This window comes from Cygnus olor, chromosome 2 (assembly GCF_009769625.2).
Source record: "Cygnus olor isolate bCygOlo1 chromosome 2, bCygOlo1.pri.v2, whole genome shotgun sequence".
NCBI classification, from domain to species: domain Eukaryota; kingdom Metazoa; phylum Chordata; class Aves; order Anseriformes; family Anatidae; genus Cygnus; species Cygnus olor.
This window is the reverse complement of record NC_049170.1, coordinates 43,111,651-43,133,500: the sequence shown is the minus strand read 5'-3', so window position 1 is coordinate 43,133,500 and position 21,850 is coordinate 43,111,651. Positions and strand designations below refer to the sequence as shown.

Sequence of the window (21,850 nt, the reverse complement as noted above, 5' to 3'; positions counted from 1 at the left end):
GTCATGCACCAGATCAGTGGCAGAAGAAAAAGTATTTATTACTAAGTGCTCTAAGTCTATGTATATCCTCTGAAACCAGTGCAAAGAAAAGCAGGCTTAGGTCAATAAGGAGCTCTGGAAAGAATGATTATTGCTATATATTACACTTATAAATGAACAAATATTTGTGATTTCTGTTTGGATTTTGCTTCCAATGACAGTGGAATCCTCTGGGACAAAAACCTGTATGAATAGCATACTCAAAATAGTTACAATAATTTGCAGTTTACACCTTGATTCTTACATTACGCCTTCCTCTCCAGTTGTGTCTAAAAAGACATTTTGTTGAAAGCCTACAACTTACTTGATCCTTCACTAGCAGGAATTCACATATACAATAGTGAGAGATTGTGCCAGTCCTTACAGTTCTTTGGAGAAGGGATGCCCTCTTCTCCAAAGCTGCCCAGCGCCTCATCTGTAATGGCAATGCGGATTTTCTGCAGCGCAGGGATGGGATGTGGGAAGCTCAAAGGACATCCAGGTCCCTTTCTGCTGGAGAACTGTTCTGCAGCAATATCCTCTATCCTGTACTATCTGCACTATGGAAACAAGAACCGTGTCTCCATCATGGGAAGGAGACCCACCACTGCGTGCAGCAGGCACCAACAGTAGATTACTCCCAGCCTTGTCACCAAGTAGTGTGAAACCTCCGCGCTGCCAGAGCACAGAGCTTTTTCAAAGCTTTTCGCTGCCTGTAGCAGATGAAAATCGCTGCCTTTCCTTTCTACCCTCACAGAACATGCATATTTGGCAACTGCAGTACACAACCATCTTTGTTGCAAGTGGGCTTGTGTCCTGCTTACTACTTGAATATCGGACAAACCCACATTTGCTTAAACAGGAGTAGCAAAGCTGTCACTGCAGAAGCTGAAATATTAGCATCAACTTCCAGACAATGGACATTACTGGAAAAAAATAAGAGTTGGTCCATGATGGAGGATAAACTTGAGAGGACTGTAATATACATGTATCACATGCCCCTCTAGTTCACAGCACACATGTATGAATAACCATAATGCAATACACATGGCAAAATATTTGATGGTGAGCTAAACTGAGGAATCATCTGAAAATTTTATATCACATGCTTACCTAATTCACCACTCTGCTGAGCCCATTACTTTCTGCACCCTCATTAATCTAACTCTTGGACTACAGTTAATACCATGTGCTTACGCAGTCAATCACTCTTTACTGATCCTATCAAATGCTGCCTACTTATTAATCTACTACCTGGACAATAACTAACATGGTGAGTGCTCACCAAATGAGGATTTTTTGCTCAAAATGGCAAACACGATATATGAACCCTTCGGTCTATGTTCAGGATTTTGACTTAGTGTAAACTCAAAACCTTGTGTAAATGCAAATCTACATGCAACCAGAGACATACACAGTACATACATTATATGAAATAAACATATTATTAGTGATTTCCAGTCTTAGCAAATGCACATGAAGTTGGAAAAGTTAAAACAGACTGCAGGTTTTGTACAAAATTAGAAATTGATTTTTTTAAAAAATGCACTACATTCTTCCACAGAAGGTACTCTAATGTCTATTGATTAATATCTATCTTTTAAAAAATAGCCCCCTTTGATAAACCTTACTGCTTTTAAACAGTTGTCATGTTGAGATTTTTCTTGACGATGTGGGTTGATAGTTAAGGTTGCATCTTTTCTGTTAAAAAGAAATCAATATTCCGTAACCACTATATATCTCAACCAGAAATTCCAAATTTCAAACTCTCTGGAGTACCTTTCAGATTTAGTGTCAGCCTTCTTTTCCAAATATCTTTTCCATTTACATTTATAGATTTGTATTAAATATACATATTTTTTTTTCCAGTAATGTCCTTTAAAATATTTTAGACTGATGGTTTATCCATTTAGTGTTCATATTATTCATAGAATACTTGAAGGAAGATAAAATTTTACTAGAACTCTTATGACTTTTTAAGGTAAAACAGCAATGCACGAGTTCCTAAAATGCAACGGCTTGTCTGCTGGAAACACTTGTGGTTCTCCTGTACATGTTTTCTAAGTGAATCCATATGTGGTGTGTTTTTCTACCATCATAAAACCACCCGATTTCACTAGGGGGCTCTAGCAGAGTGTCAAAAGGGGTTGGAAATCTAACTTGGATAAAGCTTTTTCTGCCATTCATATTAATTCATTTTAATTTCTACAACAGCAGAACAAATGACTGCAGCAATACTTCAATATGATTCCAGAAGAGCTGAATAACCAGACATACGAGCCTCTACACTTGACCACAGTGTGTGACTTGGGTGAATTGTTTACACTTAGTTCCTTTTACAGAGCTGTGAGCTTGGGTTACAGGCATTGCTTTTCTGTCCTCTGCAGGCAGATGCCTGAGTACCTACCTTCCTTAACACCACAGCACCTGGCACTGGAGAGAGTCGGTGAGTGAGTGCTCAGCTGAGTTTGAAATTACCATTTAGTAGCAGAGACAACTTCTATATAAGGCCGGTGCTGGGCAAGAGGCAGGCAGAAATGACCTCATGCGAGCCTGCCCGTCCCAAAGGAACATTGCCAATTACTGTCTTGATTATCAGAGTTATAGAATTGGCAGTCCTTGATTTTCTGCCTCGGGAAACACTGGAATTAAAATTGTTCAGCAGAACTTTGGCACTGGTATTTGGTTAGTTATTTCAACCTCTAAACTCTTTAGCCTTAAAAGTTCAAGTAAGTTCATGTTCAAAGGATCTCTTAAAAATACACAGCTAAAAGTTAAAAGAATAGCTGGAGATTCCAATTTCCAAGGATTATTTCCTGTTTACTTTTCATGCCATCTAGCTGAACTCTCACATTTCATCTTGGATGCAGGACTCAGCTGTCTACAGAGGACATACTTTGTTCCCTTACACTTGTACACCAAAATGCAAGATGGACTCCTGGCTCGATTTGCTAAAAAGGTAGAGCAACAAACGCGAGGTAAAGAAAGCAGCCTTGGGAGAGGGACACCAAAAGAAGCACAAGGAACTTCTTTGTTCAAGAGCATAGGAATCAAAACACTGAAACTGCTCTGGTATTTTGGGTACTATCCAAAACAACAGAGTCGCTAGTGAGAAAATGAAAACCGATATATTTCAGTTGGACAGTTTGTACTTTTTATGCTACATTCATGCACAACAATCAAAAGGCAAGATTCTGGAGTCGTTACTCAGCCTAGCTTCTCACTAAAGCAGGGGTTTTACGCTGCTTATGAAATAAGGAACGTTTTTGTTGGTGCTTTTAAAAACAGACAGACTACATTCAGCCATGGGCTAGAGGAAGGAAGACAGGAAAAAAAAAAAAAAAAAGGACGTTTGTTAAGCCATTGACCTTTCTAAAAGGGCCGTAAGGCCTTGAGAAATGTCCAGAAGAGAAGTTCTCCCAAATGCACTTTTATCAATAGTACGTTTTTCCATATGCTGCTCTGCTTGCACTTTTCATGATCCCACTGGCATATTCTTTCTCCAACTACTATGCAGAAACTGTTGAAGACTGACAAGAACGTATGGGGGCATAGTTCTACTGGAAAATGAAAGAGGATAAGTGTAAAACCAGTACGCAGTATTAGGGAAGAGCATTTCTGTTGGTTCACAAAAAAAAAAAAATGCCTCTAGAGAGCAAGAGTACACATGATTTGAAATAAAGATTTGAATCAAAAAAGTTTTACACAAATGTCACTGTTAATAAAGATGAAGATTATCTATACATGAATTGAGTTTAAACAACATGTTTTTCAAAGTTTTTGCTGAACCATAAGATGGCCTTCGGGGACTGTAGGAAGAACACACTAATACGGCAAATACTATAAATCCCCCGAATAACTCTTATCCCATTTATGTTTTGATTCTGTCATCGCTATCCATCTACCCTTATCCTAAGGCAGTAATGAAATACAAGACTTCTTTCAAGTAGGGATGAGTTCACACTGTACTTTGAAAGCCACAGTTAACTAAACGGAGCCCAGACTGTTATCAGTGGATGAAATGTTATGCCATTATGAGTCCAACTCCACATAGCCATAACTCTTTTGCAGCTCGTCTTCTATTAAAGCTAGCAAGAGGGACCATGGCACATGGAAAAGCAACAAAACTGGCAAAAGTGAGTCATTCTTATTTGGACACAGGGAAGTCAATATGGTTATAAAGTGGTTAAGGCTCCATTGACAAAGGATGTATTTTCAAAACTGAGTCACACATGAGCCTAAAGGTAAAATTTTCATTGTGTTCACGTGATTATGGAATTCTGATTTCTAAAACCCTGAAGGTTGTGCAAGCACAAATATGTGGGAGGTGTGACCCTTCTATTCCAGCATAATACTAGTTATTCTGAAACAGCAATGCTACTTCAATGTATTTGTTACTAATCTTACATGTCTCTTAGTAAAAAGCTAGCAAAATTCATGGAAAACAAAAAACTCATCTTTTTAAATTGCAGCTGCTCTTTGGCATTAAGCTAGTATATCAAGGTTAAAAGTTACACGGAAAATCACGAGTAAATTATCCTATATTTTCAGAGTACTTGACTGCCACATCTGACCCGGGAAAATTTTTCCCAGTATTTCTGACCATTTTTTTTTCATAGAATGTCATTTTGGTTGTTGTCTGTTTTTAAGAAGATCACAAAAGTAAGACAAATGAGGCTGGAGAAGGGAAAGCAATATCTGCACATATTTTCCAGGTAATATATATGTTGTTGCTATCTATTAGGGCCAGAAGTTTATCAGGTCATAGCTGAAAAGATACAGAAGAAATCAGAAATATAATCTTTTACCATAGTGTTGTTTTTTGAATTCACCAAGTAAATGAATACAGAATGCACACATCAGGAAGATGTGACTGAAACTGATATATGAAGGGAAATAAATGAGCAACATCTCTGGCAGGCCACCCAATCGTGGGGGGATATCCATGAGGGAGGAGCAAGGTGTTTAAATGACAGTGGACACAGAGGTGACAAACGAGCAGAGACAGGCGGCCAGAGGAAAGGCAGGCAGAGGCAGGGTTGCGATGCTGTGCAGCACAGCTCTTTCCTCCTGTTGGCAAGCTTGCCAGCCCAGGAGCAAGCTGTCCTGTCTGTGCATGGCACTCTGAATGAAAAACCTTCTTTGTCTCCTCTGCAGCATGGGCCTGACTTTTTCTGTCACGAGGGACACTATGTGGTGTTAAATTATACATACATATCAAGTAGGAGCTTCCTTCTGAAATGAAAAACTAATCATCCAGTAACATAATTTAGTGGATATTTATAATCAAAACGAAAAACTAACTGTTGGCATTTGTGCAATTCATACTGTGCTTTCTGTAAGAGTTCATCTTTATTCAGAAAGAATAACGCAGGCTTAACAACATGTTCTGGCTCCTGGGGCAAGGGGAATGTAATATTTATCTGCACTGGTTTCCAGTGGGACATCATGCACCGCAATCAATCATCACATAAAATACTGTGAAGTAAAGTGGTAGCAATTTAGATAATAATATGGCAAACTAAGTTACGAGAAGAAACAAAAAACTAACCAAATTAGAAATTTCCCAGTTTCATCAATTCATTGGGTCTTACATTCTGACAACTTTGTCATAATCTTTTCTTCATACTTTTTTAAGCTATGGAGCTGTCTAGAGTAGAGTCTATAGTTAGGCATGAAACTAAAGTAAACTTGGAATAGACACACTTTCTTCATTTCCTTTCAAAAGAGTCTGTTGTGTAGTAATTCTCTGACAATTTTTCAGACATTTCTAATAAAGAATTCAGATCTGAATGAAATCTCAGGAATAGTAGTTCTGCCTTTCTGCTTTTATACTTCTCCAGTACTTAAGCCCTCATGTCCATTTATTTAAGAACATAATCTTGGGAAACAGAATGGAAGAAAGTTTCCGTGAAAAGACTGGAATAGCTACAGCCAATACATGGAGGTAACCCATAATGTCAGTGACACCAAAACTGAAGAGTTAAACTTCTTATCCACTCTCCCTCTGCTTTTCCAAATAAAAGCACATATCCTTTCACTGATACAACTCTCTGACTGGCAATGAACACAAATTTAACTCGGCACGTTGAGGATGCCACTCAGTATAAAAACTGTTTTTCTCTTCACAGCCCTTCCTAAGGAAGGGGTAAATACATCCAATTACCACACCAAAATACTCACTGCTTCTAGTACAGAACATAAATGCTTTGCTGAGCATGGTCAAACAATATTCAAAGATATATTTAAACAAAAACTGGAATTGGTAAAGTGCTTAGGTTCTTCCTGTTAGAAAGGGAATATTTCTGCAAGGATCAGAGATCCTTTGGCTTCCACAGGTCTGATGACACATTATATCCACAATTCTAAGATTTCTTGTGGTTTGCAATTAAATCCAAATATTAGAATACATAATTGATTGTTTGATACATCTTGGTCTCCCTACAAGGAGCACAGCAGTAGCTTTACTCCACTGAGATGGAAACTTCCACCAGGGTCTGTAGAGAGGTGCAGCACCACAGTGGTGGTTATTGGGCTTCCTGGAGACGGTCAGTCACACACTACAGTTATTGCCTGGTTAGAGAAAACTGAAAAACTTCAGACAGATGTGGAAGAGGAGTTCAAAGTGGGATGAGAATCCTGAGCTACTAAACAGATGTACGTAGTGTAATTATATCTATGCTTTTGTATAGCTAACTCCCACCAGAAAATAATAGATGTTAATCTATTATGAGGTCAAAATATTTGAACGCAAATGAACATAATGAACATCCTAACTAACACTTAATGAGCAATCCTAAACAATACACCTTCATTTTAGTTTTACCAACCTCATATAAATCAATGTATCAGTGCTTAGGTGGAATATACATTTGAATTTTGATTAATGGCACTGTTGAGTGGATCCATGCCTGAGAAACTAATCAAATGTAGGAAACAAAATGAAAACAATCTGTAGGTAGTGGGGTTCAGTATGTTCTTTCCTTCTAGTGTATCACTAATATTAGGGAAAGTTCATCAAAACTCTTCTCTGAGGTAAACAAAAAATCACCTACACTGGTTCTAACAAATGGTGCTAAGAGTTTAATGCTGCTTTAAGTAGTAGTTATAAATTGATGAAAGATGAAAATTTACTCAGAAGTAAAGGAAAGAAAAAAGAGTTGACTGGTCAAATCATAAAGCAGATTCAGATTTGGCAGAGATTCTGTAAGACAGCTGTGCTTCACCCTTTTCCAGTACTTGAAATGCATTACTGAGGATCCTTTAAAGTATATACAACTACAAAGGACTTTTTTGATGGATAAGCATATAAGGGAGGGCTAACGTGTTGATCCTGACAATTCAAAGTATGCAGGAATGTAGCTGTCTTGCAGTCCTTGAAGCAAAACTTCAGAAACTATACTTTAGAGATAGTTATTTTCTTATAATCAATGCAATTAGATAATATATCACCCATTCCCCCCTTTTCACTAAATCAAATCATGTTCCTTAAAGAAGCAGAATCTTTACAGCAGAGGGCTCTTGTCAAAGGGAGCAGCTGGCTGCTCTTACATGACCTAGGACTTTAATGTGGCTGACAAGCAGAGCGAAGCTACAGTGTAAGTACTTTTATCTGGATATTAGCACATATCCACTTACTGTTGGTTGCATAACATATGGCGGATGAGGCATCCATGAAGTACTCTGGACCTGCATATCAAATACTTTCAATTAGCACAGAAAAGTTTAAAACAGAACTCCAATGATTTACATGAAAATATTATTTTTATTGCAACTACAGAGCTCATTTTGGTAAAAGACTTAAGGTATGTAACTCCATGCAAAAATCATTTATGCTTCATACAGTTATTGACATTGGAAAAAGCTTTTAAATTTCATTTGATAATGTTCCACCAAAGTCAGAAGTCTGAGAGATTGCACCACCAATATGATGCACAGTTTTATCTCTTAAAGTAGTCTTCAATATTCCATGTTGTCCTACTTTTTCATTTGTATTGTTTGCTTTCATCCATCAATATAATCATGAATATGTCATCCAACTGACAGTGGAGCAGACATAAAATGTTCAAAGTTTATTTTTGAAGTACCCACATAAACTTTCAAAGGTATAACATTTTCAGAGATCCCAGAATGATTTATCAGTAAGTTTTCAGTAAAAATTGCAGATCTAATTCAGAGTTTTTGAAGCTTACTGTGATTGAAAGCTTCCATTGCAAAGCTGGCTTAAGATGTCCCTGTCCCCAGAAGCAGCTCTTACCTTTGGATCATGGGGTCCATGCTCACCTGAAATCTATGCCTCACTGAAGTATTTCTTTATTGTTTTGCCTTACTACTGACGTGTAACAGATTTCATGGATATATCAGTTCTACTGACAATTAAATGTTTACAAAGTTCTTGTGCATTTGTGGTGCCATCTCTGAGCTGTAACTGCCTCTTCTGCTAAGTGTGGACAGCCCACCTGCTAGCATTACTTGGAACTAACCCCAAGAACCGTGTATCCTGGTTTTCTTTTGCATCAGTCTGGGCAACACAACAAACAGAAAGTACACAAAAATATACCTGTGCTACAGCCATCAGTGGGCATCTCACTGGCTATCCCCAAGCTCACAGAGATGGGTGTATGGCATCTCAGACTGAGCATGAACAAGGATGAGCAGGAGAAAGCCACAGGGTCCCCATTCTCCAGATACGAAAGTCAAAGAAAATGACAAGAATCCTTTATCTTTGAAGATCAAGTTTAAAACATATTAAGTGTACAGCATTACCTGTAGATAATAAAATACCACCTCAAAACAAAACAAAACAAAACAAAACAAAACAAAACAAAACAATCTTAATGTTAAGAACAGCCCACCACACAGCTTTGCAAATTTGGGTAGCTTTTCTCACATAGGACTCAGGACTGGAAGAGTACTGACAGACTGAAAAAAATGGGATATAAGTATAGACTGGGGGATGAGAGGCTGGAGAGCAGCCCCACAGAAAGTGATCTGGGCGTTCTGGTCAACAGCAAGTTGAATATGAGTCAACAGTGCGCCCTGTCAGCAAAAAAGGCCAACCATACCCTGGGGTGTGTCAGGCATGGAATTGATAGCTGGCCCAGGGAAATGGTTGTTCTGCTCTTACCTGTGCTGGTGCAGCCTCACCTTGAGTACTATGTGCAGTTTTGGGCCCTACAACGTAAGAAGGACACAAAACTACTAGAGAGTGTCCAAAGGAGGGCAACAAAGGTGGTGAAAGGTCTGGAGGGCAAGACGCGCGAGGAATCGTCTTGGTTTGTTCAGCCCAGAGCAGAGCAGGCTGAGGGGAGGCCTCATGGCGGCCTGCAGCTCCCTCACGAGGGGAGCGGAGGGGCAGGCGCTGAGCTCTGCTCTCTGGGGACAGCGACAGGACCCGAGGGAACGGCATGGAGCTGGGACAGGGGAGGGTCAGGCTGGGAGTTAGGAAAAGGTTCTGCACCCACAGGGTGGTCGGGCACTGGGACAGACCCCCCAGGGAAGTGGTCATGGCACAAAGCCTGCTGGAGTTTGAGAAGCATTTGGAGAATGCTCTCAGACACATGGTCTGATTTTTGGGTGGTCCTGTGTGGAGCCAGGAGTTGGACTCAATGATCCTTGTGGGTCCCTTCCAACTTGGGATATTCTGTGACTCTATGATTCTAACTGAAATGGGAAAATGTATGGCCAGTGATCAGCTTCATATATGTTCCCAGAGAATAGCTAATAATAAAACTATACAACCCGGTTTTGACTTCCATCTCAGAAAGCCAGAACATGGCAATAATTTCCCAGTACAGATCTGTGAGGGATATGTTGAAAAGAGAAATTCTGAAAGACAAAATGTGTGGGAGACTAAAGAAGGATATGAGGAGAGTTATCCTAAAATATCTTGCTTTGTCAGGGATTATTGGATGAAAATGAGTGCTGTTAAAGGATGCTGTTACTGGAACAAATATAGCTGAGGTCAAAAGGTCAAAATACGATGTAGTCAACATAAATTATAAAAAAAAAAAAAAAAGCATTTGAAAAAATTTGGCTCATGAAGGGGAGCCAAAATGACAAAACATTTCAATAAGAATGACAAGCATCTGCTGTTGTCAACTGGAAATGAAGCAAAATGCTGTTTACTAGAGAAGCTGATGGAAATAAGAAATAATTACAGTGGCTTTCATTGTTAGTTTTAAGAATGCAGGAAACACTCAAAACCCTAAACCAAATGATACCTGAATACTACTAAAAAGCCTTTTGTTTAAAGTGTGACTCAAGAGCACAAGCACTTACACAGTTTTCTGTGGTATCCACTCTGCCTTCATCCACATCCAAAACATAATTAACTGGGAAACATAGTAGACAAGCACAAATCTGACGTACCTGATATGTAGAGACAGGGGAAGCAGCAATGAATGGTGTGATTGATGTCTGTGGAATCATGCGGTTTGTTGGAATACTGTACGGTGAGGAATAAAATCTGCAAACAAAGAACAAAAGAGAGATTTTTGAACCTTTTGACTGCTAGGCTCTGACTGACTAATTCCCTGCCTCCCAGGGACAAAAAGAGTCTACACAGGTAATTATGTCCATCTATTTCCAAAACCACAATAAAGACAACGTGATGGCTCCACGGAGTAGATCTTGAAAATGGAAAGGAGGAGGAATATTTACACAAAGCATATTTTTTTCACTTCAACTAGCACAAATATAGAACTTCACAACACAAGAGGTAATTATCTGAAATGCAAAGACAGCTGATTTTCCAGAGTGCTATCTAGTGAAAGGAAATTTCTTACACGATATTGAAGACAATGATAACTGATTTCATTTTTACATGCAGTACTGTTTTCTTTTAATATCTTAATGCTTCAGTGCTGAGAATAACACATTCCATGTATATGCCTGATTTATTTTATTAAGGGATGGTTACAGAAACTCTGGCTGAAATTTTCATATTCATCTAGATAGAGAGCTAAAAACCTACCTTCTGGTGAAATTTATCAAAAATTATGAGTATAAATGCCCCAGGCAGCACTGAAAATCTCAGATTTAGTTGGTTTTATTTCCACTGTTGCATGCTATAAACAAAAGTTTCACTATCTCTTGCTTGATGATAATAAATGTTATATTCATTCTATTTCCCTGTGGGTAAATGATTATTGATAAAATTATCACTTGGAAAATATCATTTCTGGTGTATTGTGTAAGTACTTAATATCTGTGTGCTCATAAAGATTTTTGTATTTTCCCTTTTTTTTCAGTTTTAACTGTAAACCAAAAAAAAAAAAAGTGCTTTTTTGACTCCTCAAGAGGGAGAGAAACCATACTTCTGTGCAACATCCTCTGGTCTTATACAAATCCCATGCAGATACAGCATGCACCAACCTTACAAGTACCAGAAGATTTTGCACATATGCTCTCTGTAACAGTGAAGTGGATTACACTCCCTGCCTTTTTATGTTCTTTCTCCCCGCACCGAGGCAATCAACAGTAGCTTTCTATGAGAGCCATGCAACAACAAAAAAATCATTACTGGTGTTTAAACAAGTGCTCTATTTCCTGATCACCCTGGCATCCCAGATTTAGTACTAATCATTCTAGTTCAGACTGGATGCATTCATTCTGCATGCAGGCTCCAATAATCACCAAGTTCATCCAACCAATAGGCTTGGGAAAACAGGCTGCCATCTCTGAAGGTTTGGTGGAAACATTTGAAGTTAGAAGGGGAGAGGGAGACAGAGAAGCAATCATTTGTTCTCTCTATTCCAAGTAAGATTTTAAAATGCCAAAAGCAGCAGGTGGCGTCTGAGTGATTTTTTGTTTAATAGAAATATATTGCTATTTTAGGAACATTTATCTGCCCTTACAATGCTCGCACAGAGACTATTTTAAAACTGTGCCTTTGCTCAGTTTTGTGTATATTCTATTATGAGAACTTAGAAACATTTATATCCCTCTGCTTGTATCAAATACACCCTATTACGTTCAAACAAATTTGGTGGGGGAGGGATTTTTGCAGTGCTAGCCAAGTTCATCTATGGCATTAGGATGATGTGCATGTTTTCTAAGTCCTGTTACAGGGGTGTTCTTCCCAGATGAGGGTTAACCAAAAGTCACTTTGGCTATGATGCTGCTAAGTGGATGAACTAAGAAACGCTCTGTGCCGCAAATGAAAATGTTCAGCAGAAGACTGACAGAATTTACTTTGTAGGTTAAATGTATAATACAATACATATAAACCTCTTGAACCAGAGGACAGTGTAAAAGCAAAACTCTTTAGAGAAAACAACACGTTTTTCTTCAGTCTTTTCTAATTCCATCCATCAGCCTGGCACTGATGCTCAGCTCACACCATGCATGAACCACCAAAGACAAAGAGTGGGTGCAGGGGACAAAAACCTTTGCATTCAAAAGTAATACTGACTCTTTGGAATAAACTCTTCAATAAATCCAAGTAAATACTACCAAATTTACAGAAAATGTGTGCTAAGCCAAGAACTTGACAGACAGCTAACTATTTAATTTTCAGCTTAGAGATGCAGTTATCTGAATAGTACATAAGTTTGTAGAATATACACTCTGGTAATGTGAAAAATACAACCCTTCCAACACCCCTGCCAATACCATTTATCTGTCGCAGTTTGGAATGCTCTCAAATAGGCATCAAATAAAACATACTATCAGGACACTCAGCTTTATTGTGAAAACGCATTCACCACAGCATCAAAGAAGAGAAAGGAATAAAATTTGACACAGCAAATGACAATGTGAGAAAATCCGGTTCATATATTTTAATTTAAATAATAATAAATCAAGTTTAACATTTCAAGTCACTGTGACAGGCTATAGGTCAAACATTTTGCAATCATGAATCCTTTATATGTGGAGACAAAGGTTTTTCCTCCTGTCACAGTATCATTGATGCCGGAAGGGATGTAAGAAAAGGATTTGGATATTCCCTAAAGGAATTCAACAGAGCAAGAAATGAACAAGTATCTTCTGGAGCCCTCTCTGCCACACGTGAAGTACAGTGGTATGGTGTGGATAGGTTCAAGCAAGGTATCCCCCACCTACAGGATGCTCAACCTGCCACAGAGATGCAACCACACATGGCCCCAGCAAGGCTGGCTCACAAAGAGGGTTCAACATGGTCTCACCCCTGGGACACGGCGGCGTCTCCCTATATTTTCTTTACATACAAACAGGCTAATTATCCTGCTATGCAATTGGCATGAGTGACATACTGGAGACCTCAAAAAAGACCAGAGGAGCAAAAATGCAAGAGTACCCTGCTCTGGTGTAAACACTACAGCACCCCAACAAGATGTGCAGCTGCTGACCTTACTATATTTGATTTTATCCTTCCAGCACTTGAGATTGCATCAGCAATCCTTTAGGCTCAGGAAGAAGTGAGATGAGGTGGCAGAGGGATGTTGTAAGAAGTCCAAGAGAATGTAAGTTTCTCAGTCATTGGAACATGCACATCAGAACGAGGAGTGGAAGGAGATACGGATTATACTAGCTGTGACTCATTTTAGATATGCCGTTCAATTATGGCCCAATGTTTTCTTGCACTGAAATGTATGGTATCTGGTACTGACTGTACTTTGAGAGCTGTAGGCCTTATGGTAGTTGACCTGTGAGCTCTAAGGAGAGTTCTCTAAAAGGCTCAGATGCATTTTCTGCAACTGTAGTTTGCATCCTTCTATTGGCCCATACAGCTTTTTTTGCAGGTGTAAGCCAGCGTCCCTGCTCCTCAACTGCAATTCTATTGCTAGAAGCAAAAGCCTAGAAAGGCAGGTGGGAGGGAAGAGGCAAAATGGACACTGCACTTGCATTTAAAATAGTCCTTTTCGGCACACCTGGATTCTATAAGCACAGGAAAAATTGATTACTAGGAGGCAAAAAGATGTTCCTGGACAGTCATGAGGAGGGGTTTACAAAGGGCTCAAAAGAAAATATTTTTATGAGATGTTAAAAGAACCACATTCCCAGTATATCATCAGGCACACATAGGCAATACTTTAGGAACAGTCTGTTGCTTAACAGACAAAGCACACATTCCCCTCCTACATCAACCCTCCCTCTGAATTTGGGGACTGCATTATCTGGAGCGTCTGGTCGCTATTTCCCTGCCAAAAAATAGAAAAAAATAATCCATATGGTTCCCATCCTATGGGGGAATGTGCAAGCTTCCACACAGAATCTGTACAAGAGCAAGACCCTATTTGCACTGCAATAAACACCATTTGCTCATGCCTCGTGCCTGCAGGCAGTACTGAAAAAGTTAGATTCATAAATAGTATCCTGGGGCTCACATAATGTAAGAGTATTACTGAGCGTTATCAGAGCAGCAATTTTCTGTTGCAATAAGCCACAGAGTCAGATGTTTGAGATGAAAAAGACCTATCTGAATATTGAGCCCATTGGCCTGCAAATGCACAGTATAGTCCCCCAGATATCAGATATTAAACTGATACAGTACATCGCAATCTTAGTCAAATAGCCAGGAGGACTCAAGCCTCAGCAACATTTTAAATGAGCATCTTTACAGTGCAAGTACAAGAGTTCTATTTTGTTCTTTGTATGAGTGCATTAAACTACTAAAACAATATTAATACCACAAATTGAAAAATCAATAGCATATTACAACAGGCACACAGCTCCCCCAAATAAAACCTGAATACCTTTGTAAGTGCAATTCAGAAAAGGCTGATTATAAAAGAAAAAAAAAGGCATGGAGCAATTGGCAGGGGAAAAGAGCTTATCTACTGAAGTGTGTGGTTACCATGTCTTCGGTAATGCATACTGCAATGCTATGGTACACTATGGGCCAGACTCTCCACTCCATTACACCAGTTTTATGCTGATGTAACTCCACTGGATCCTTAAACAGAGTTACATGGGCATAAAAACAATATAATGAAATGGAGAATCAAGCCTTACAACATAATAGACTCAGAAGAAAATTATCTATTCCTTTGTGGGGAAAAAGCCTTTGCTATTTTTAGTGAAAGCCTCAATCTCTCTCTTTTGTTTTATTTCTGCCATAGATTTTCGAGGCAAATATGCATTTATACTATAATAAAAGTGATAGTACTACACTGCGAGCAACGAGAACCCGCCTTTTCATCTGGAAAACATGTAAGAATCCAAATTCTTCCCTGAGGTTTGGGTATGCCCCTAACCAAAATCCAGTATAATCTGAACCTCTTAAGGAGCTGGAAATTTTAAATATCATCTTGTGACACCTGCAGAGATGCATCTCCCCAATAGGCTTCCATTCTCTCTATACCATGCAAGGACTTAGCAACTTTCATCAGAATGCAAAGACATCTATCAACCTTATACAGGATTCTAATAAATGCTAGCATGTGCAGTCATTCTTTTTACTTTTTAGTTTTATTGGTAACTCCTAACTCATCTCAATTTTTGCCTTACCTTAGGTATGTTTATGTTTCCCATCTACAGCCTTGGTCCACTAAACTCTTTGTTGGTGGGCACCTGAAGGACTGAGCAAAATGTGCTTATCACAGCCCATCACGTCCTGAGCTGGGTGCAGGGACAACACCTGCATAAGCAGACTGCACTGAATAGGCCTGTTACAGGGAGGTTGTCTCCACATTACAGATTGCTCTGTGCAAACCTTATCTACTTTGGGGGTTGGACCTGATGATTGGGGGCTGGACCCGATGATCTCTTGAGGTCCCTTCCAACCCCTACGATTCTGTGATACTTAGTCCACCTTACTGCTAAGTATTACGCAGCATTTTACCCACACATGAGTGGGTAAAAATGGGCACACCATCAAGACATGGGGGCTGAAAGCATCAGCTTTGTGTTCACTTCCAGATTGTCCTCGTTGTGAAGATCAATGTGTTTGCCTAACACGCCTTCACTGATGTTTAAATTGACTGGTTTCACTTCATAGCGTGTAAGAACCTTTAACTCTCTTTTACCATGGCCACACACCTGCTATGATCCCATCTGCTGTGTTGCAAGCAACAACCGACATTTGCACATTTTACAAGCAATGCATCAAGTTGCTCCGAGACTTAGGTAAAATAAAACCCAAGAGCTAGATTTTTATTGTACTTGCAAGTAAAGCAGCTTATGAAAAGTAGTAAAAATTTATAACTACAGGATATGTAGTGACTGCTGAGTGAACGCCTGGGGAGCTAAAAAGAAACTGTAACCAAAAGGTCCTGGTGATCCTCAGGGGACAGCATTTTAAAGATGCAACCTGAGGATGGATCAACAGTTGTGTTACTTTTGGTGGACAAATCAACACATAATAAGAGCTTCTCTTCATGACACTGTGTGCAATCAAATCTCACCAGAAGAGCATTTTGAATTAGATGGTTTTGTCCTGCTGAAATTGAAAATATTTTGACACTCTAGAAAGAAGAGAGATGTCAAAGCAGTAATTAATAGTCACTCTTACAGTGATATCCAATGATACAGTTTCTTTCATGCTTTACAAATAAAAGAATAAATAAAAAAAAAACTATGAGCTGAAATTTCGACTGGGTACTATTTCTTTTTCCAATGATCAGTGATGGCATGTTCAAACAACTGAGTGACCAAAACACTGAGCATTTTGAGCACTTAAGCATATACAAATCTGAAATAACTTTCATAATTTTAGAAAAATATTCTTTAAGTAAAATGTTATTAATCTCAAAGGATCATTCAAATTACAGTTTCTGAAACATTCATGTAAACAACATACAGGAATTCCTTTGAAATAAAAGCTATTTATCTGGATGAAACACTAGTGGATTATGAACTACTGATGGTTTTATTTATAGCCTATAATGAGTTACCAGCTGAAAAGAATGATGATAGAGAAGAAAGATTTGTTTGGGGGGGTCAGAACAGAGAAGCAAAACCAGAGGATTCTGAAATCACAGCTCTGAAAAAAAAACACCAAAAAAACAAACAAACAAAAAAACCCTCCTTTTTCTGAGTTGCTCCATCTTCGTTGTTTCATCCACAACATGAGAACATCATGTTCTCATTCTCATGAGAACATCCTACAGTGATACTGCTTTTAAAGGGCAATTATGCAAAATATGCAAACTATTAATATTGATTTTTTTAAAGCTACTGTGAATGTTAGTGTTGTTTTTGTGGTTGTTGCTGTTGCTTTTTGATGCTTCACCTAGTAATGCCCTAACAAACATTGAAGAAATAAAACCATTCTCAATATCAATGCATTCTCCCCTTCAGCTGGAGAGTGTTGATGGGAGTATGCATGGAATTTGATAATCATATCAAACATCCCTCTGGTCAAGGAGTGGCTGTCAAAGAGTTCAGGGCTGAACTTCCTGCTTCTCTTCAAGTTATTGTTCATCTATCTGAAAGGATAGCTGATCTCAAGGATCTGTTTTTCTACTTCATGAAATAATTGAAAATGTAATCATGCAGATAGATAATATGATGATGTATCTTCTCTGCTAAATGTGAAAAAAGTTTCAATTCTTTGCATTGTCAGTTGAGAAATGAAGAGTGTTGTTCAACATTCTGCCCCTAAGTCTCATCTGCTTACACACTGATTTAAGGATTTCTCCCTGTTTGGCATTTCTAGTCAGACAATGCCATGGAAGCCATCCAGGCAGCAGAGAGGACCCAGATTAAGTAACAGCTCTATTATCCAAAATATGCTAGAATTTTCAATGATCATTTTAACAAAAGCCAGTAACTTTACTGGTTTCCATTTCATGACAGTGATAGATTAAAAAGACAACCGCTAGGATTTGCCAAATAGAGATGGAAACTATTAGGAAAAACAACTTCCTATTCAAATGGATATTACAAACAAGACGGTATAAAAACAAAAGGGAAACTAAAAGAAGAACTTGACAATATAGCATTACATGCTTCAGACAAAATATGACTGAGTAAATTTGCTTCTGAATAAGTTTCACCACAGAAAGAGAAAACAGAAGATGGCATTCCAAATAATTTTCAAAAAGGCATAAGAAAACATGCATTTCTTACCCATTCTGTATAGCAGCTGTTGGATCGTAAGTCAAAGCCATGCCAGCCTGCACATAGGTAGGGGAGAAAAACAGATTTTTACTATTACTGCAGAAAAAAAATAATGAAAAAAAAAGACATTAAGCATAGTCTTAGACAGATATCAAAAACTCTCCAGGGAAGCTCAGATGGCCCAAAGCAGCACAGATACTTTGGCTCCCTCCCCTGCCTGCCAGACCCCTGAGAAAACAGATCCCCTCAATGTCACTTCCCCATAAAATTTAGGCCAAACGGTGTTTTTGTTGCCCCAGTATCAGTCAATGACTCCACCAAGCTCAATGGATTTACAGTACAACATGACAGGGCCAAATCCTGCTGTTCTGGGTCAGGCAGGTAGTTTGTAAATACCCTAAAGCCAACTTCGCAAGAACTTCTCAGGCAGGAGTCTCATCTTTCCTACCAAGGCCATCCCCTGGGTGACCCCAGGCCTCTGCCATTTCCCTGGGCTGTCACTCCTGCTTGCATTTAATTCATTACCACGAGGCGAGAAACAAAAAGTGGGCTGTGAAGCAGAAAAGACCAACCAAAACAAGGAGGTGCCTGAGCTTTTAATGGGTCTGGACAGTCAAAGAATTTCTTAATGGCCTATACAGAGCCTTTTGATGGCTGTTCACCACTAGGCAGATGGTGACCTGTGCAAAAAGACTGAGTGATATCAAAACACCATTCAGTTAACAACTGCCACCACCATCACCATTAAGCAATATATCCACAGGTACAGCAGGAAAGGCAGGGACTGGGCAGGGCTGCAGTTTGAATTTCCTGCTCTAACTCAGGCTCAAACACAGTGGTCGGGGCCAGGTGGGAAGAAGAGAGAGGAGAGAGCAAATGCTCCTCAAGATGCTCCTCTCCCTTTGGGGGCAGCTGAGAATGGCTGTGGCACCCTCCTGCCCCAAGGCATGCCATAGCTCTCCGCTTGGCATGCTGACCATGTGCTGCCTTTGACGTGAGACAGAGCGTTCACTTTGCACAGCAGGATCCGCGCTCCTGGTGGGAGCATTTAACACCCCTGGAGCCATCTACTTCTGAATAAGGGCATCTGCCCTCTTCCAGATGGCTGCTCAGCCAGGTCAGAAGAGCGTCCGGGCTTGGCTGGCTCCCATGCAGGCAGGTGAGCTGCCAGGGCAAGGGCCCTGGTGAGGGGCCAACAGCAAGCCGGCCGCGCTCTTGGAGGAGCCAGGTTAGCCCGGCAGCTGCTCACCAGTCTACAAGGAGGTGGCCCCAGTTTTCAAAGGCCAAAAATCATTTCTGATCTGAAAGTGTAGGCTTCGCCATACCTGACATAGCCAATAAATAAATAAATAAATGTTTGTGTCATTAAGAAATTTATTTTTCTCATTATTTCTAAGCAGATGCTAGGGCAAATGCTTCACTTACTGAAAATGCTGTTGGTTTAAGAAAGTATGCGCTAGCTCCCAAGCAAAAGATAATTCAGGAGACTAAGGCCAAAGACACACAACTAGGGTTTAAAAATGCATTTATTTCATAAAAAGAAAAAGAATAATTGCTATTTCTGCAAGCTTGAAATGCCAAAGAATCAAATTCAGGATGAGCACAACCATTGGATGAGCACAACCATTGCTAATTTTGACCTAAAAATAAAATAGCTCTGAAAATCATCAGGTATGATCTACATATATTGTTTTTTTTTTTTTTTTTTTTTTTTAATGTTGTTGTTGTTGTTGTTTTTTCTTATGTCTTAAATATTCTCAGCATTTTTTTTTTTTTTTAAATTGCTTTACTAATGGAAAGGTATACAATTCATCCCAAAAAACAGCCAATAAAACATTAACATCATAATTTTTTTTTTGATACATTTTCCAAAAAAAAAAATACTCTCTATTTTCCTTCCTGTTTTGAGCATTTGTAAAATTTACTATTGCTCTCTTTTTCTATTCCTGTGTCAGTAAAGACAACTTATATAGTATGTACAAGCCCTACAGGGACAGAAAAATTAGTTCTAACAGCTTAAAAAAAATAAAAATAACTTAAGGGATTCTTTATAAATCAACGTGTTGGCATTTTAACATCTCATCTACTAAGAACTGAGAAAACACACATACACACACACACAAAAAAAAAAACCCAACAATTTGTAAGCCCCTATGAAAGGAGGATCTAAACTTTCTCAGTCAGGGAGTTTCCAGACTTAACGGTCCTCAGAATAGCCTGGATCAGAACTCACTACACCCATCCTACAGTTTCGATCAGTGTGACCTGAGAACAAAGCCTCAGCAAGGAAGAGAGGGCTGGGAGGAAAGGGGAACGTGAACAACTGCTTTTATTTTAATATCTTTGACATAAATAAATATAATGCTGCAGAAAGGATAAATTGAAGCATTTCTTTCACTGGAGCCATAACAACGCTCACTGCACACACGAGACCAGCAAACACATTTACACTACTTTCAGCTACATTTTTCATGAACACTTGAGCACATGTTCATGACAAAGACCCTCACATTGGCCTCCAACACCATCATGCCCCAGATCTGGGTGTATGCAAACAAACTGCACATGCTCTGCTCTCTTGACATTAGCTTCACGTCTGTTACATACTATATGGGACATGGTGAATAAGGGGCATGGTGACCGTTATGGGCTTGATGAGTCCAAATTATTAAAGGCTAGACTGTCATCTCCTTACCCATGCTCCACATCCATACTGCATAGTGACAGGTTACCAGAACCTGTCCAAATACTTTGCAGCGACTGCTATAAATATCACTATCATGTTTTCCAGTAAATGAGAGTTTTGCATTAGACAAATAGGGCACAGCATGTGGCAGTACGTGCATATGGTACACCACCTACAGTTTCCCCAGTAATATTGCTAATATCTGCCATTGCTGAATAGCTTTAAACAGCTGCTATTTCAAATAGCTGCTAAGAGAGGACTATTTACTTCTTTCTCATCAAGTTGTGTAATTCCTCCCTACGAAATTACGCTGGCTGGAAGCCCAGGAGAGGCAACAGTTAGCCTAGACCAGTGAAAGATTTATGGTCTGAAGCATCCTCATTCATGAGGAATAAAAACTGATGAGCAGTAAAAACTTACTGGAAAATTGTCTGCACTTTCCTCCATAACACACAAACAGGAATTCCAAAAATACCAAATACAGAATATTAGGGTTGGCCTCAGACTTCCATGCAACAGAGGTCCAGCTTTTTCTCTCCAAAACACAGCACTGAATGTTGCTGTCACTGGGCTTAATATGGTATTAACTATGTCAAGGCACTGGCCGATGCCTCTGTAGCAGTCCGCATTTGTGCTGAAGTGCATTTTCTTCCAGGTCTTTTCATCCACTGTTTTGCTTATGTTTCAGTGGAAGGACACGGTCTTATTCCTTCTTCTGATAGTGACACTTCCTGATGAAATGCCACCCAAGAGTGTGGCATTGATGATGAAATGCTGCTTCAGGAAAATATTTGTCAGAAAAATCTATTAAGGAATGACTGAACTACAGATTTTTTATGCCGCTCAGCCAGATAATGGACACATATCTCACCTACTGAATGAAAATTCTGCATCTCAGTATGCAATTCCTTGAAGCAATTAATTAAAAGGAATATCTGCTATCAGTTCTGCACATAATGATAAAGACCATTCTCAATGATTATTCATCTGCCATGTTTAGAATGTCGCAATTGGCAGAAATAAAACCAACTTGCTTAAAATACTGATTTTTAAAAACACTATTTAAACCACGTGTATTTATTTATCACTTCTTTTTATTTATGTGTCTGAATCTAGGACAAAGGAATGAAAAAAATTGTTATTTTGTTACTGCGGTTTTGT

General features: G+C 39.1%; 1 protein-coding gene across 16 annotated transcripts in view; it reads right to left on the bottom strand.

Annotated features, from left to right (window-relative positions):
• RBMS3 (RNA binding motif single stranded interacting protein 3) overlaps nucleotides 1–21,850 on the bottom strand; it is a 708,023-nt gene that overhangs the window by 64,740 nt on the left and 621,433 nt on the right. For all 16 annotated transcript variants that reach the window (XM_040549120.1, XM_040549111.1, XM_040549115.1 and 13 more), the window contains 3 exons: nucleotides 18,013–18,059; nucleotides 10,390–10,486; nucleotides 7,657–7,707 (listed from right to left, as the gene is read on the bottom strand). In XM_040549120.1, coding sequence (XP_040405054.1) covers nucleotides 7,657–7,707; nucleotides 10,390–10,486; nucleotides 18,013–18,059 — 195 coding nt within the window. The remainder of the gene's footprint in view (nucleotides 1–7,656; nucleotides 7,708–10,389; nucleotides 10,487–18,012; nucleotides 18,060–21,850) is intronic.